Raw genomic sequence first — 15,220 nt, 5'->3', positions numbered from 1 at the left:
ACGCCTCCGAGGCACAAAAACAGCAGGAGAAGCCCTTTGAAACACTCTCCCAGGTCTCCTGACACTGTGAAGTGGTTTTTCTTCCTAATTTTCAAACATCCTAATTTGCCAAATGTTTCTCCTTGACTGGAAGCCAAGCACAGCTTTGGGAAAAAAATCTGTGGTGCACCAGGGGTTCCCCCAGCTGTTGACTGCCAGTATCTGTGATGCTGAGAGCTGACCCCAGACATGGCAAGCTCGATGCACAGACCAAAACACAAACTGAAAACCAGTTCCAGCCTGGCCTGCCCTGTCCAGAGCGGCTGTGAGCCTCAGAAACGCTGTGCTTCCTCCAGCGACCCTGCTGTGAACGTGCCCCTGTAGTCAGCAGCATCCCAAAACGCAATGAGAGCAGGGTCAGCAACTGCCCACAGCCTCAGTCAGGTGTGAACGTACCGCAGAAGGGGCTAAAGACTGGCCGTTAACTTTGCTGCCGGACTCAGGTCCACGGTGCTGCTTTGGGCTTTAATCCTGCAACTTTTCCAACATAAATGATTCTGTGTTTCTATGATTCTTTGGATGCTTCATGTCCCAACCTCCTCCAAAGCATCTCTAAAGGAGCTCAAGGTGAAACTACTGAAATAAGTGGTGTGTAACCTCCCCTGTGAAGCTGGCTGCGAGAGGTAGAAAGGTGGCTAGTAGGATGTGATTTTTCTAGTGGGTTTCCAGGGACCTCCAAATTCCAAAGAACCAAATTACCATACAGAAGGGTAAATGAGACACATTGGAAGAGATGACTCACCCTTTGTCTTATTTTAAAATCTTCTGCAATTCTCCGAAGGACAGTAACCACAATAAATTAATTGGAAAACTGTAACAGAGTCCGTTAGAGTGATAAGCTGAAAAACTAAAAAAAAACAAACAAACCAACCCCACCAAACCACCCCAAAACAAACAACCATTTTCACACTGGAAGCTTGCCATAGAGCGAACAGGTAACAGAGGTGTGAAAGACCATTCAGAGTAGAGGGCCCGCAGAAAAGCACAGTGAGTTACTCACACTACAGCCTTCTTTTGCAGGGATGAATGAGGCAACCTGCTCTAAGTGAAAGCATCAGCACGCTATGTTTCGAAACAAATTTGTAACACAAATGGTAAATGACATAGATGGCATTTATCCGAGGGCTCTGCAGGAACCCCAGCACAGATGGCTCAGCTACGATGGGACATGCAACCTGTTGCTTAGTTCAGCCTGAAACCAGATGAATGACAGGAGGCAAATGAGATGCCAGAGCTGGGGTTTTGTTTTTTTTTTTAAGAACTTTGGGTAAATTTGGGGACCTATGACTTGTGAATCTGAGTTCCACACTGGGAATTAGGAAGAGCATCCCTGGGCACCTAGAGAAATGGGATTAAAGGGGAAGAAACAACCCCACTCTAGCAGAATGAAGTAATGCCTCACTCCTTAGAGCGGTAAGGAACCTTGTTTCATGGGTGTGGCTGGATAGATGGATGTACTCGGATGCCCAAAACACTTTCAGCAAGGTCCCACACCAAATATCCTTAATCACTCTTCTCCACACCATGCTTATTCCCATGGTTAATAACAAGGCAGAAGACAGTGAATGGAAAATGGTCAGTGCTTAAGGTGGAGAAACGTACCAGTGCTGTACCACCAGGATCTGTGCTAGGGCTTGTGGGTTTTGTGGCATTCGTAAATGGTCTGGGAAGGGGTGTGAGCCATGATGGGGCTGAGGCTGAGGTACGCAGCATAGTGAAAATGAGCACTCACTGCAGAGTTCAAGAAAGATCTCACAATGAGAAGCTGGATGATAAAATGACAAATTAAAGTCAGGTATATGTAATGTACAAGGAGAAGCTCTACCTGCACAAAGAGAGTTCGGACCATTTATCCCCACTCAGGGAAGTGGCCTGAGGGTTAGCTCTGTGTTTTTTTCCTTCTCTGTCAGAGAAGATACAGTGGAATTAAGAAGAGGTAGAAAAAGGGAAAAGAACAATCAAACGGATGAGACAGAAAAAGATAGCCAAGGAGAGAAAGTGATGTATATAAAACCATGTGCAGTGAGCAAGTTGTTCTGGAAACAACTGTTTGTGATGTTTTATAGTATAGAAACAAAGGCATATTGATTAAATAATGACATAGCAGGTAAAAACCAAACAGATTTAAGTAATTCTTTACTATGCATCATAAGTCTGAGGAATTAATTGCTTAGGGTTGCTATGGAGGCAAAATAATCTAGAATGGATCAAAAGCAATCAGATACTTCTACAGAGGATCAACCCAGCAAGGACTGCTAGAAAAGGATACTTTGGTCAGAATAAGATTAAACTGAGTATTGCTCGAAACACATAGCAGAGGAAGCTTGGCTTTATGCCTACATTGCTCTTCAGCCTGCTCTGAGCATACCCCACGGGCCACCTACACGGCCAGGATCCTGTGCTGGTTTGACCCCTTCATCTCAGACAGTAGTTTCGATGCTCGTGAGGCAACCAGGAGGAGCAAGTTGATAAGCAAGGCCCTGGTCAAGTAGCCTGTCCTAAATGTTGCTGCAAAGCAATGGCACACCATGCAAGTATTTGGTGTGGACAACAAAGTTAGCTAGAAGATAGGAAAGACTATCTCAGAGATGCTGTTACAACACTCCACAGTCACTTGACATAGGCTGGAGTGAGGCTAAGAGCGGTGTGGAGAGCCTTGTCTGGGCTGAGGGCCAAATAGGTCTTTAAAACACATCTGGGAAAGGAAACGTCAACATACACCATAGCATTGCCCAGGAAGAAAGCAAACAACATGAGGGCTGCCAGTTTTGTGAAAAGAGGTTAAGAGTTGTACTGGTCCTTGGATCACAGGTTTACGTTCCTAAACCTCAAGTCTACATCAAAGATGATGGCCAGACTGAGGACAGGAGAAAGCAGAGCTGGAAAAAAGGGGAACAAGAAGGGTTGAGAATGGAAGGAGAGAAGAAAATAAATTTCTGGTTTAGCCAGCCTGATGGAGAGTTGCTGGCCAGATACCTCAAGGGCCAAAGGCAATCCAGAGCTTCAGTTTGGTCAGAACGAGACTGATCTGGAGTAGGTCTTAGCTTAGAGGTGATTTGCTAAAATATTTGCAGCCAAGATTGGTCAAATGTAAAGCATTGAGGGAGATAAGGAAGGGACACAAAACCCTTCTGCAAAAACAGCAAGGCAGGTTAGGTAAGCTCGCTAAAGGATGCACTGAAGCACTAGTTGCAGGGATGGAGTGACGGGGGACAACTAGGAAGGCACAGATTGTGAAATAAAATTCCTCCCAAGCCTCCAAGCCCAGAGGTCCCTCTGGCACTTCCAGTTCTCGCTCCTGTGGATTGCAGATCCTTCTTGCTGCTCTTCCTACCTGCCTGGGTGCCGGCTCTGCCCAGCTCCCCACGCCCAGGCATCTTTTCCTAGCCTTCCTCTCCGAGCTCAGCTGAAGCCCCGTGGGGCATGAAATGCAGTACTCAGGGGATCTGCGGGCTGTCAGGCCTTCTTCAGGGGGCTGCCCGTGCTCACGCAGCCCGAAACAGCCTGGTATTTGCCTTTTATGTGAGTACATCCCATTCGGTTCATCACACGCTAGCTGAACTATAACATGATATAACATGAATGGCCTTCCCACTTTGGCTTACACAATTTTCTCTGCTTTTTCTTAGACATAACTTTCCGAGTGCCACAAGGCAAGCTGCTGCCATAGGAAATGAGGTAGGGCTGCTCAGGTAGCTGCTCCTCTTCAGTGGAGAAGATCAACTTCAGGGAGAAGATGAAAGAAATCCTTAGCATAACTCATGCTCTCACACAGAGCTGAAGCTCCAGTGGCTGACTTTGGCCATGAGTTGGAAGCATGCAGGGAAAGACCACGCCAGAGATGTCAAACCTGCATTTTAGTCTTCAGCAGCCTGTTGTATTCCCAGCTCTCCTCTCAGATTTTCCCCATTGCTGGCACACATTTCTCCCCATGATAGCCCAGCACTAGTCAGGCTGCTCTCCAGAAACTTGGCTAGACCAAGTTTCTATATAGGCAGAACATCCGCTGTTTGCTAATGCTCCTGGCAAACCAGAGCCTTGCAGAAATCATGCCAGTGCCTCCAGTGCAGCATAAGCTCCTCAGCCTAGCAGCTTCTCACTCTTCTCTTCCCTTGGTTTCCTATTGTCGTGTCATAGGAAAAGTAGAAGTAACAAACATGGAAGAAACCTGACCTGCCAGCCCAGGCGTGCTGCCTGGGTCCATGCCAGGCTCCTGGCTGCCCACATTGCGATTCTACTTCCCACTCATTGAATCAGGGGCGGAATAAATCTGCTCTGGTTTTGGGAAGCTTTCCAGCAGATGTGCCATGGACACCCACCAGAGGAGTGCTCTGACCCTCTGCGATGTCATTCCCCCCCAGTGTCACTTGTGAGCTGTGTCTGCAGCAGGACGCAGGAGGTACGGGAGGCAGCTGCTGGGAGAAAGCTCTTCACCATCCTCCTTGGTTCAGCATTATCCCTACCAGGCTACAGGATTGAACAGTGTTTTGCAGCTGGATCTTAGACCTGGGCTTACATCATGGTCTGTGACACAGGAACTAGGAAAGTGTTACAGAGCAACTCTGTCACTGAAATGCATTTCTCATACATGTCTCAGTTTGGTGCATTAGTGAGTTCTTAGAAATATTTTGGCCATGAAGTGGTTCTACGTGCTACCCAGAAGGCAGGTTTTCAGCTGCCCAGCAGTGGAGGAAGCCCAGGAGAACACTGGCACAGAGGCCAAGGCTGCCCAGCAAAACGCCCCGGGGCTGAGCCAGGAAGACTCTGCAAACAGCAGCCTCCGACTGCCTGGACTGGTTCTGTCCTGAACAGCCACAAAGCAGCTGCCAAAACCCAGTACGAGGAAGAGAAAAGGTGTGTTAATGCTGCAGGGCAGTGCTGGGGAGAGTGAGGACGTCAGTCTGAACCAGCCGCTGCTTCCCTGCCTGGTCCCCAGCTCCCTTGTGAGCCCGCACAGCTCAGCACTACTGCTCCAGAGAGCACAGCGGAGGGAAGAGAAATAGTCCCGTGGTTCAAGGCAGCGCCAAGACCCTGCCACAAGCACCCTGTATCACGTGAACAAGCTTCTCTGGCCACAGCGCTTGCCTACGCAACGTGGACTCAGGCACGCTCATGCCCTCTGAGAGAGGGGTGAGGTGGGGTGGGCAGCGTAGCTGCCCTCCGCTGCCGAGGGATCTGCCAGGGAAGCACTGACCCAGAGGGAGCTCGGCGCCGGCTGCGCAGGTCTCACGGAGATGAGGGTGGCATGGGACGTGAGCACTGTTACGGGCGGCAGTTGTACACCGGGATTACTGGCCCATGAGCCTTCACCTTCTCCACTGAGACACTTCACATGATCCTGTGTCTACCCTCAGAGGCGTTAGCCGTTCTCCTCCATTTGCAGTCTGTGGCTGAACTGACTGCAGGAAACAGAAACAAGAAAACACTGAGCCTCTCCTTACAGGAAGAAAAGAGATTTACTTTAAAAGGTAGAAAATACATAATAAGTAGCATGGGCCTGTATGTTCCAAGCCCTCTACCCTCAGTGTAAAGTAGCACGTTGTCCAGCTCAGACTTGTAGAGATTCCAACCAGGATGAACAAGAGGGTTTCACCAAGGATTCTCTGACTCGGGCTCTGGCTAAGGACTGGGGAGCAGCAGGCCAGCACACTGATGCAAGGGTAGGAAATTCCCTCCACAGAAGGACCTTGTTGCCCCTTGTCTCAGCTCTCAGTGCCACTGCACTCAACAAAAAGGACACATCAGTTTCATTCCTTACTTCCCAAACCCAGCTTCCCTTGGCACCCAGAGCAGCAGATACACAGGATCAAAACAGAGACAGCAGACTTGAAGAGAAAGAGGTAGGAAATCAGTACAGGTATCTGTGAAAGAACAGGTTGTTGGGAGATACCCAGTTTGTGACTATAACAGTGCGAGGTGAGGGGTCCCCAGGCACGCTGAAGTATTGACACGCAGACTATCAGGCACTGTGGGACTGTGCAGAGTGACTGTTACCATCCTCTCCCCTCTGCCAGGGCAAGACTGGTTCAGATACTGCGGTCTCAGCCACTGAGACCGGCTGAGTGCTGATCAAAGTTTGTTTCTGCAGCAGTCCTGTCTACTTGCACAGTTCTAGCTGGGTGCAGGGGGAAAAAAAAAAAAAAAAAAAGGCTGCTATATGTCTGGATGTATTCACCCAGTTAGGCAAGGCCCAGCAGCACTGGAAGAGGATAGGGCTGAGCCAGTGTGACCTGCAAGAAAGTCAAAAAACATAACTCAGTGGAGGACATAAAAGAAGGGCTCCGTTCAGTAATCCCAGTACGACACACTGTTATCTATGCAGATCCCACACATTTTGTCTTTCTTCTGCCTAACTTCAGACACCAGGAGCATCCCCTGGGTGCATCAATACCCATGTACAGGAATGGAGCACTGAGTCAAACACTTTGGGGAGAGGATTTTCTCAGCCATCAAGAGGAAGAAAAGACAGGCCCCAGCTAAAAAGCTTTACTCCAACATGAATTCCTGGGAGCAGAACCACGCAGGGAGCTCAGCAATCCCAGCGCAGGGCTGCATGGTCTTTTGATCCCTCTCCACACCCAGCTGACACAAATCCAGTCTTTTCCAGAGGTATATAACACCACCACTACAGCTTCCTCCTGCCTTCAGCAACTGAATGGGACAGGGATTTACCCACTGGCTGCACCAGGAAGCTGCGCATTCACAAGATGCTTCAGGCAATTAACGCATGGGGCATAGCCAGCTTGTGCCAGAAGGCCCTCCCTGGCCCACTCCATACACTCCTTTAACCTGCCCAGTATATTACAGCCTCAGTAACCAGCTGTGTTTCCAGCTGCTGAAACCTTGTTTAAAGTCCTCATAGACTGCCGCCTTTTCCTATGTTCTCAGCCTTGCCTTCGGCTCTTTGCCCCTGCTACCCCCAAGGTTCTTTGCCCAGCACCCATTTCTCATATGTGCCTCCACAACATTAAGCCACTGCAGCTGACTATTGTAGCATTCAGATATGCTTTCTGAGAGTACTCATCCTTCCAGCCCCAGGCCTCTAACAAACTGTGAGCTCCCTCCAGCAGCATTGTTACTGTACTGCAAGCATGCTGTGCACCACAGGTGCTGGGAACCCAACCTTATGATGATTTTCCCCATTTTTCCTGGTCTCTTTGCAGTCCTGGAATAGAAGCTGGCCACAGCCCTCTGTTTCTCCTGCTCTATTTCTATGCAGTTGGTGACCAAGAGACGCCCTGGGTGGAGCACCAAGGGAAGAGCCCCTTTGATCCTCCATTTCCCAGAGAAGCTGCAATTGCTGTCTGCCTTCCTGTGTGCTGCTTCCTCTTACCATGTCACTCGGGCTTTACATCCTCAATGTTGAGAGCTTGACAGCAGCTCCGTACAGAGGTGCTCAAGGGAATGGAAGAGAACTGCAGTGAGAAGCAGAGAGACAGTATTAAGGGAGCAGCATCTGGGATGCTGCCCACATCACAGCCCCTTCTGTTGTGGACTTCTCTTTGGGCATCTCAGCGAGCCTCTCCCAGGGTCTCTCCCAGCGCCGCACTTCCAGTGAACAGTCTTGACCCAAGACCACCAAATAAAACCTGTGACCCAGGAGCTAGGAAACCGAGCACTACTTGTGGAAGCCTTCTCTTTCCTGCCCCTGGGTAGGGCAGTTCCATGTGTCCCACCATGGCCATGAGTGGCAAGGCTTGGCCCAGCTCACCTGCTGGATTTCCTGCATCGCCAAGCGTATGGAACAGTGGAGGCGTGGGAAGGCTCGTTGGCTGTCTTTCTCCTTGCCTAAGCTTGGCTTTGTCATATTCTTGTCCAGGCTCTGCTGGTTTTGGCAATTCTTGGACTTCCTGAACCACGCGGATCTGAGAACCGTGGTTGCTCCTGACTGCAGAGCAGGTCTGCTGGTGGAAGGCCTGGAGGGGCAGGGCTGCTCCTCTGGAGGGGTCTCCCCCTCGGCTGCTGGTGGACCCAGCCTGAGGCACTCCAGATTTTTGTAATCCAAACTCTCACTACTTTTCTGAGGGGAGAAAGAGTGGATTCAGCAATGGCTTGCAGACCCTCCACATACCCCAAACAGCACAATGGGGATGAATATCCAGCTGTGCCCAATGCTGACATTCAGGGCGCAGGGGGGTATTATCCATCCCCCAGGGCCTCTCCCCCACCCCAGGACTCCCCAGTGCCCAGCTAGTCCGGTGCATACAGAACAGACCAAGCTGTTTGGCCAGAATGGGGCAGCCCTCAACGGGAACACAAAAGAGAGATTCTGCTAGAGTGACTCTGTCCACTCAGGGCATAGTCCATGGCCCAGCCCCTTTTCTGGCTGCAGATCCCCAACATTCACCTGCCCACAGGGAACAGTCAGTGTCTCCATGAAGGGCTGGATGCCCACAGTCTGGTGATACTGAACCAGTTCAGTGAGCGAGGTGTGAGCCCGGTCTTCCCCCAGGATAACATAGCGCGCATTGGGCTGCATCTGGATCATGTAGTGTCTGCAGCGGCTTTCACCCCTGGGGAGACGGACAGACAGAAATAGTCATGGCACGGGGCTGCAACATCTGTTCAGGACCCAGTCATTGCTTTCTGCACTTGTCTCAAGAGGCCACATGTGATCAGGCTCCCCATTAACAAATATCACAAAGATGCAGGAGATGCACCATGCTGGACTGTCACATGCTGTGCTAGTAGGTGCTGGAGGAGCAGCAATTTCCCCAAAGTCAGTGACAGGAGAAACCGAGCAGCTGGATCCAAACCCCAGCAGACTGTACCACCTCCAATGTCTGTTGTCCACATTAAAACTCTGCCCTACCCCTTCCCTAAGGCTGTACAAAGACCATGCTTCTCCTCAGGCTTTCTTCTCGACTGATCTCTGCTCCAGTCAATGCTTCTTCCAACCTGGTTTGCCCACTCAGCCATATAGCACAACCCAAGAAGGACCTGCACCCTTGGAACTGCAGCACCCCACCACAAACACATTTAGTTTTTGGCAACAGACAGACTGTGCAGTGTCCTGTCTGCTACTCCAAGCTGTCTGAGACACCCACTACAGGAGAAGGTGAGCATCATCCTCACTAGACTCCTCTATGGAGGAGGTTAACTCCTCCAGCCACGCAGAGGTCAATTTAGGACCTTCTTTTTCCTCTCTGCAAGGCTTATTACCTACCTGTATGTCAAGGTGTAGCCTGGTCGACTCTGGCTGATCCGAACAAGGAAGCAACCCAAAGGCTTGTCAATCAGCAAGTTTTCAGCTTCCCTGGAAGCAGGAAAGAGTTTTTCAGTGGACAGTGAGCACCTGTCTCTGTGCAGGGATTCCCATCCTATCTCACGTGCTACCATGGTAGCGCTCCAAGTGCACAGGGAAGCCAGCATCTGCCCCATGCATTCCTGGCTAGTTTTCCACGCTCAGGCTTGCTGGTGCAAGGAGGCATTAGCAGGCTGAGGAGGCACAATACTCTCAGCCAAAGCCTCTCCAAGCAGGGCTGCTCCAAACCTGCTCCAGTGGTCTGACCAGTGCAATAGCAACAGCTACCTTCCAGCACAGAACACATTGCAAGCACTGCTGAGAAGAGGAGGCTGTGCACATACCCATTTCCAATGCTCCAGGGCTGATGGAAGAAGTCAGGATGCTGTGGGGCAGTGGTGCTCAGCACAAGGTAAGCTCAGTGCCTTGGAAAAACACCAGCTTGGATTACACCAGTCTGTCTCTCCCAACTTCCTGCTGGAAGGAGGTCTTCCCTGTCTCTGCCCAATAGACAAAGCACTGCTTTGTGCTTGTCATGTGCCCTGCTCCAGGCTAAAGGTGACTGCAAATCACTGGAGCAGTTTGGGGCTGCTCTGGCTGCTCTGTTACATGAGGCTGAGCTTACCCTGCTGCATGGAGACTTAAATCCAGCAACAGGATGCACCACTTCAAAAGTATCTAATCTTCCGTGTCTTTGGGAAGGATCTGCTGCGTCCCCGGTTGTGAAGTGCTCATGGCTAGCCTGTATTTGAATTCAGGCAGTTTTGTCTTCCAGGTGCTAGCTCCTATCCTGCATTCTTGGATCTGTGGACAAAAGCATTAATGCAGGTGGGGGCCTTGTTAATTATCTTAAAAAAAGAAAAAAATGCAGCTACCAGGGAGTTGTCAGCTACTGTAGTGTCCTTTACTAATCTAACGTGCTGTATAATGTCTCTGAGCACTGTTCACACCGATAAGCTGACAAAATCCAGGAACTTGTGATCTAGTACAACTGAAGAAGGCTTGCAGCTTTAACAGAAAAAAGTCACAAACTGCAACAAGATGGTAAGGGTGTTCAAATGACAGGCAGGCTTGGCAGCAATGCCCACACAAAAGCTTGAGAGCTCAGTCTTGTAAAGAACTCTGTAAGAAAGTAGGGTTTTGTGCATGTCTCTCCCAGCCTAAAAGGAGGGTAGGTGGGCAGAGGTATCAACAAAAAGCCTTCCTTTTCCCATCTCTGGGGACTTTGGGGGAATCTTGCTACTGGGTACTCACTAGAGCCCCTCTTAATACTTTCTTTAAAAATAAATGTACACTGAATTCTGTATTCATTTGCTGTAAACTGAGGTATCCTCCTGACCTAAACTGAGAGATATGAGAACAGTCATAATGAGTCAGACCGAAAGTTCATCCTCTCTCCATCTCTCTGCAACCAATCCACAACAGGGGCTCTCCAAGTACTTTCCAAGCCTGCCTTCCCTGCAAGATCTGTATTCAGGAACCCACAGTGGGCTTATTTCCTATGAGTTTCCAGTCTTCCCCTGGACCCATGTGAAGTTTCAGCATTTGCGTCCTGTGATGGGGAGCTCCAGGCTTCCCCCTAAGGGTTTGAAGCTCACAGCCTAGAAGGGAAAGGTTATGCAGGTCACTCCCATTCCTTAAGGAGGCAAATCCTGGCAAACCCAACCTACACAGTCCTCCTAAGGACACAGCAGCTTCTGCCTGCCTGCCACAGCCCAAGCTGCGGTTGCGGCCACTGTGTCCAGCGTACCCACCTTCGGCTGATCATCCCATGCAGCCAGCTTGGAAAGGCCCCATCATCCTGCATGACCTTCTGGGCCTGCGTCTCTTTGAACCAGCGGAGAGTTGCTCCTCTCTTGAGTTTCCTCATTTTTGCCTCTTCTCCAGTCTGTCCCTCTGCGCCCAGAACAGGGCGAGGCACAGAAGGGTCCAAGAAGTTATCAAAAGGAGTGGACTGAAAGTGGAGAGAAGGGGAAAGTGGGCATGAAAGCAAGGTCAAAGGCAGGGGATCTTTGAAGGGGTCACTTTGATAGCCATCCCATTCTTAAGACAGGATCAGTCGCAAACTATCAAATGCGACTTTCAGTTCCTCAAAGGTCCTGACCATGCTTTTTAACTAACCACAGTAGAAAAGGACTCTGTCGCTTCTCCTAACAAGAATGACAATATTGTCCTGGGACCACATGCAGGAGCACATGTGCATGCAGAAGGTGGAAGGAGCAGGGAACCAGCACCCCTCGCTAAGGCACCCCAAGCAGAGCTAATATTGCTACCTCTGTTAGTTTGCTGCGTGGCCGTGGCACTGGTGGCTTATCAGGAGCATGGGGACAAGGCTGAGGGCGCCTCTTTCGTGGCATGGGGACTGGAAGAGAGATTCTTTCTGCAACAAGAGGACAGAAGTAGATGAAATCTAGCATCCAAGATCCATGAGATCCATCCTCCACATGCCCAGGATAGGGACAGGCTCTGCTGCATAGAGTGTGTGGCAAAGACACAGCTTGACACTCCTCCCAACACAGCCAGGCAAATAACCTTCACCACGCTGCTTCTGCTCCCCCCAGAGGAAGCTGCACTTTCAAATGGCGGAAACATTGATAGGTCCCTGCCCACCGCATCGGTGAAGCCCCCAGCCCCAGGAGAGCTGAGGGCAGGCCATCATCACCTGAAGCTTACGGCATTTTGAGGTGATCGTCACACGAGTGGCCACACACAGGGGCAAGTGGGAGTGGGAGCAACTCACTCTGGGCCTCTGCTTCCATTGCCAGCTGCCGGCTTCTTTCTCTCTCTGCCTCCTCCTGCAGCTGCTGTGCCTGAGCTCTCAGCTCAGCCACCAGTTTTAGATAACTCTTCCTGCATCTGAATCCCCTGAAAACTGTTCAGAGAAAAGCTGTGGTTGGAAAAAAAATTGTCATCATGCCTTTGTGACTCCCTGAGGGAAGCACACTGGGTGATATTCCTTCAGCCAGTGCAAAGCTCTCAACACTTCAATCATATTAATAAAGGGCAATGCAGACTCTTCTGGAGCAGGCAGTCAAAACCACGTAAGAACTGTCTTCTACTCTCTAAGCTGCCAGATCATGGATTTAAAAAAAAATAAAGTCACAGGTCTAAGCTCTCATCTCTAATGCCAAGGCACAGGATACCCAAAAAACAAAGTCTCACAGAAGGGCCTCTGTTAACCTTCTATCTCCCTGGTACCCTTCAAACACTACTCAGTAAAAGCAAAGCTCTTCTGTGCAGGAGATGGGATTTCCTTGGTGTCAGCCATCACGGCTGTCATTCCCATAAGCAGCCATCACAGGGTTCATAAGGAGCTTTAGAAACATTGCATTATCCCACCTACTCTACGATGTACTAAAGCACATAGCTGCACTCTCTCATTTCCCACTACCCACACACCTTCCCCACGGATGAGAGCAAGGCACAGCATGTGACAGTCTGATGTTTGTCATACTGTACAGTGCGTAGCTGGAAGCTGCTCAGATGCTTCAGCAGTGCAACAACCCATACAGAAGAGAATTACAACAGAGGGACCAGGCAGGATGACGGCCACCTCCTCCTGATTGCACAGTCCTCATGGAGCCTGTGCAGAGGGAAGTACCAAACTACCCAGAGTGCCTGCTCTAGAGAAACAGGCTGCCAGAGCAGACACTACCTAGAAAGGAAAGAAAAAAACCCCAACAAAACCAAAACTTCATCCCTTTCTGCCTGTCTCTGAAAGTAGGAATGAGATCTACTTCACTCATCATCTTTTCCCTCTCCTCAGTTCAACACCACTCACGAACATGCCCTCACGCCAGGGGATGGTTACCCAGATCTTGGGACACAGTCAAACCATATGCTTGCCCTGCTCAGCTCAGTTCTCCTTCACATGTGCTTTCCCTTTCCAAGGCTCACTGTCTGATGGCTCTCCCTGACTGAGGATGAGCACTGAGGAGATAGGTGGGCATCTGCAACAAGCACTCTAGTCCCCACAGGGCCTTGACATGGAGATGGCGCTTGGCCTGCCTTTCTGTCGTCTGCAATGGTGGAGCAGGGACTGGAGAAAAATTTTCCCTTGCCCTGGTCTGAGATCAGAGTTGAGAGACTCTTCTGCCCAGTGCTCACCTTTTTGTATGACAACTGCTGCTCTTTCCAGTTGCTCCACATACTTTGCCAGCTGTTCCTGGTGCCAATATTTAAAGAAAAGTCGTGACTTCCTGAGAAGTTGGGGAGAGAAAGAAGTGGTGAGAAACAGTTTGTCTACATTTGCCTCCAATTATCCTTTGGACAGGCCTTTCCTGCAGCCACAAAGTTCTCCCTGAAGGAAACCAGGTAACAGTCTCCACGTATAAAGTCTCTGCAGTTCAGGCCCCTTATATATATATAGGTGATCCACACCTACCCACATATCCAGCCTGTCAGCTCTGTATTTTGCAGTATCTGCAAGCAGCTGAAAGAGAGGAAAAGAGTTAAATAAATAATTTTCCGCCCAAAATGAACAACATGCAACCAGTGGTTTTAGGTGCATAAAGGGGGAGAAAGTGCCTCAATGATTCTGCATTGCATTCTCTGTCCCCTGTCACCCGATCACATTCAGTAACTGGCTGTCAATCAGTAGTGCTCCTTGAGGTACACCTAGTATCACATTCATAAACATCAGCAACGGGGTTTCCTAGAGGCAGATTTCCTTCAACTGCCTGGGAGGCAATTCTGAAGACCCTATTTTATTCTCAGAACTGTTTTTCCTCATCTCATTTCCAAGCTCTTTGGAGTACACAAGTTGCAAGGTTGGCACAGCAAGACATCTGGAAGAAAGTCTGTTTTCCATTTCCAGTTTCATTTTTCAGACTCCAGTGATAAAATATGGGTCACTCAGAAAGACTCACCAACACTTGGAACTGAAAGCAATACTGTAGCTGTACCACACAGGCAGCTTCCTCCCTCTGCCTGCAAATCCAGGCTGTGAAACCATAGTGGGGCTTTTTGCTAATATCTCACATAACAAAGCAGAAGTGGTTTTCCTTCTATCTCAGCCAACTGCCACTGTGCCAGAATCTATATTCAAGGTAATTATTTTCTCAAAAGCATCCTATGATTTTTGTGGCTGAAAACACATCATGCTGCCTGTCTACCATCATCTTTCTCTCATCAATGAGATTCTCTCTTGACTTGGGTCTAAAGTGGGTTTGTGATTTTTATCCATTCAGTAGCATCAGTAACTTCAAGGAAGCTCTGTGAAGGCTGGAGGAACTACTGCCAGAAGAGAACTTTTCCAGGAAAGCATTCAAATCCTTTTCTTAAAAGACAAAAAAATAAAATAAAATCAGCTGGCTGATGTTTCATGTTTCATTTTCACCTCCAGTCACAATTGGCCATGGTAGGAAGGAGGGACTGGGAAAGTGGAAAAGAAGAGGTGGGGAGTTGCTGCCCTTAGATGTAGGAAATAAAAAGCTGACAGGGTAAGACTGCAGAGCTGGAAGGACATTTATGTGTATAAGGAACAGTCAGGTTCTGAAAGTGCTGGGGATATATTATACCTGTACACACAAAAAATTCTTGGATCAGAAACATCCTCTCTAGCTTGGGAGGCATTCAGTGCTGGGTACTTGCTCACCATTGTCTTTATTGTCTTCTTTTTGTGTGAGGCCATCAGGAAAAAGCCTGGAGAAGCACCTCGCAATGGTGCTGAGCCCCTGCCATACTGAGTTCAGTGGACAATGAACTTGACACCCCCTGTGATGAGCAAGACTGACAGACTGGTAACAATGGATGAGGAGAAGGCTGAGGTGCTCAACGACTTCTTTGCCTCAGTCTTCACTGGCAGTGTCTATTCCTAACGTCTTAAGGGGATGGCCTGCAAGACGGGGATGGGAGGAGCAAAGTCCTGCCCACTATAAGAGAAGATCAGGTTTGAGACCACCTGAGGAACCTGAACATGCACAAGTCTAGGTGCAC

The 15,220-nt window shown here is 49.4% G+C and overlaps 1 protein-coding gene across 1 annotated transcript in view; it reads right to left on the bottom strand.

Moving 5' to 3' along the window:
• Nucleotides 1–7,750: 7,750 nt before the first annotated feature.
• LOC104618458 (myosin-IIIb-like) overlaps nucleotides 7,751–15,220 on the bottom strand; it is a gene marked incomplete at its 3' end in the record, with an annotated part of 25,805 nt that continues 18,335 nt past the window's right edge. The window contains exons 17-20 of the mRNA XM_010284055.1: nucleotides 11,038–11,237; nucleotides 9,206–9,295; nucleotides 8,387–8,552; nucleotides 7,751–8,059 (exon numbers count right to left, since the gene is read on the bottom strand). Coding sequence (XP_010282357.1) covers nucleotides 7,751–8,059; nucleotides 8,387–8,552; nucleotides 9,206–9,295; nucleotides 11,038–11,237 — 765 coding nt within the window. The remainder of the gene's footprint in view (nucleotides 8,060–8,386; nucleotides 8,553–9,205; nucleotides 9,296–11,037; nucleotides 11,238–15,220) is intronic.

This window comes from Phaethon lepturus, unplaced genomic scaffold (genome assembly GCF_000687285.1).
Source record: "Phaethon lepturus isolate BGI_N335 unplaced genomic scaffold, ASM68728v1 scaffold11843, whole genome shotgun sequence".
Lineage (NCBI taxonomy): Eukaryota > Metazoa > Chordata > Aves > Phaethontiformes > Phaethontidae > Phaethon > Phaethon lepturus.
Note: the sequence above shows the minus strand (reverse complement) of the source record. Positions and strands in the feature narration are given on the sequence as shown.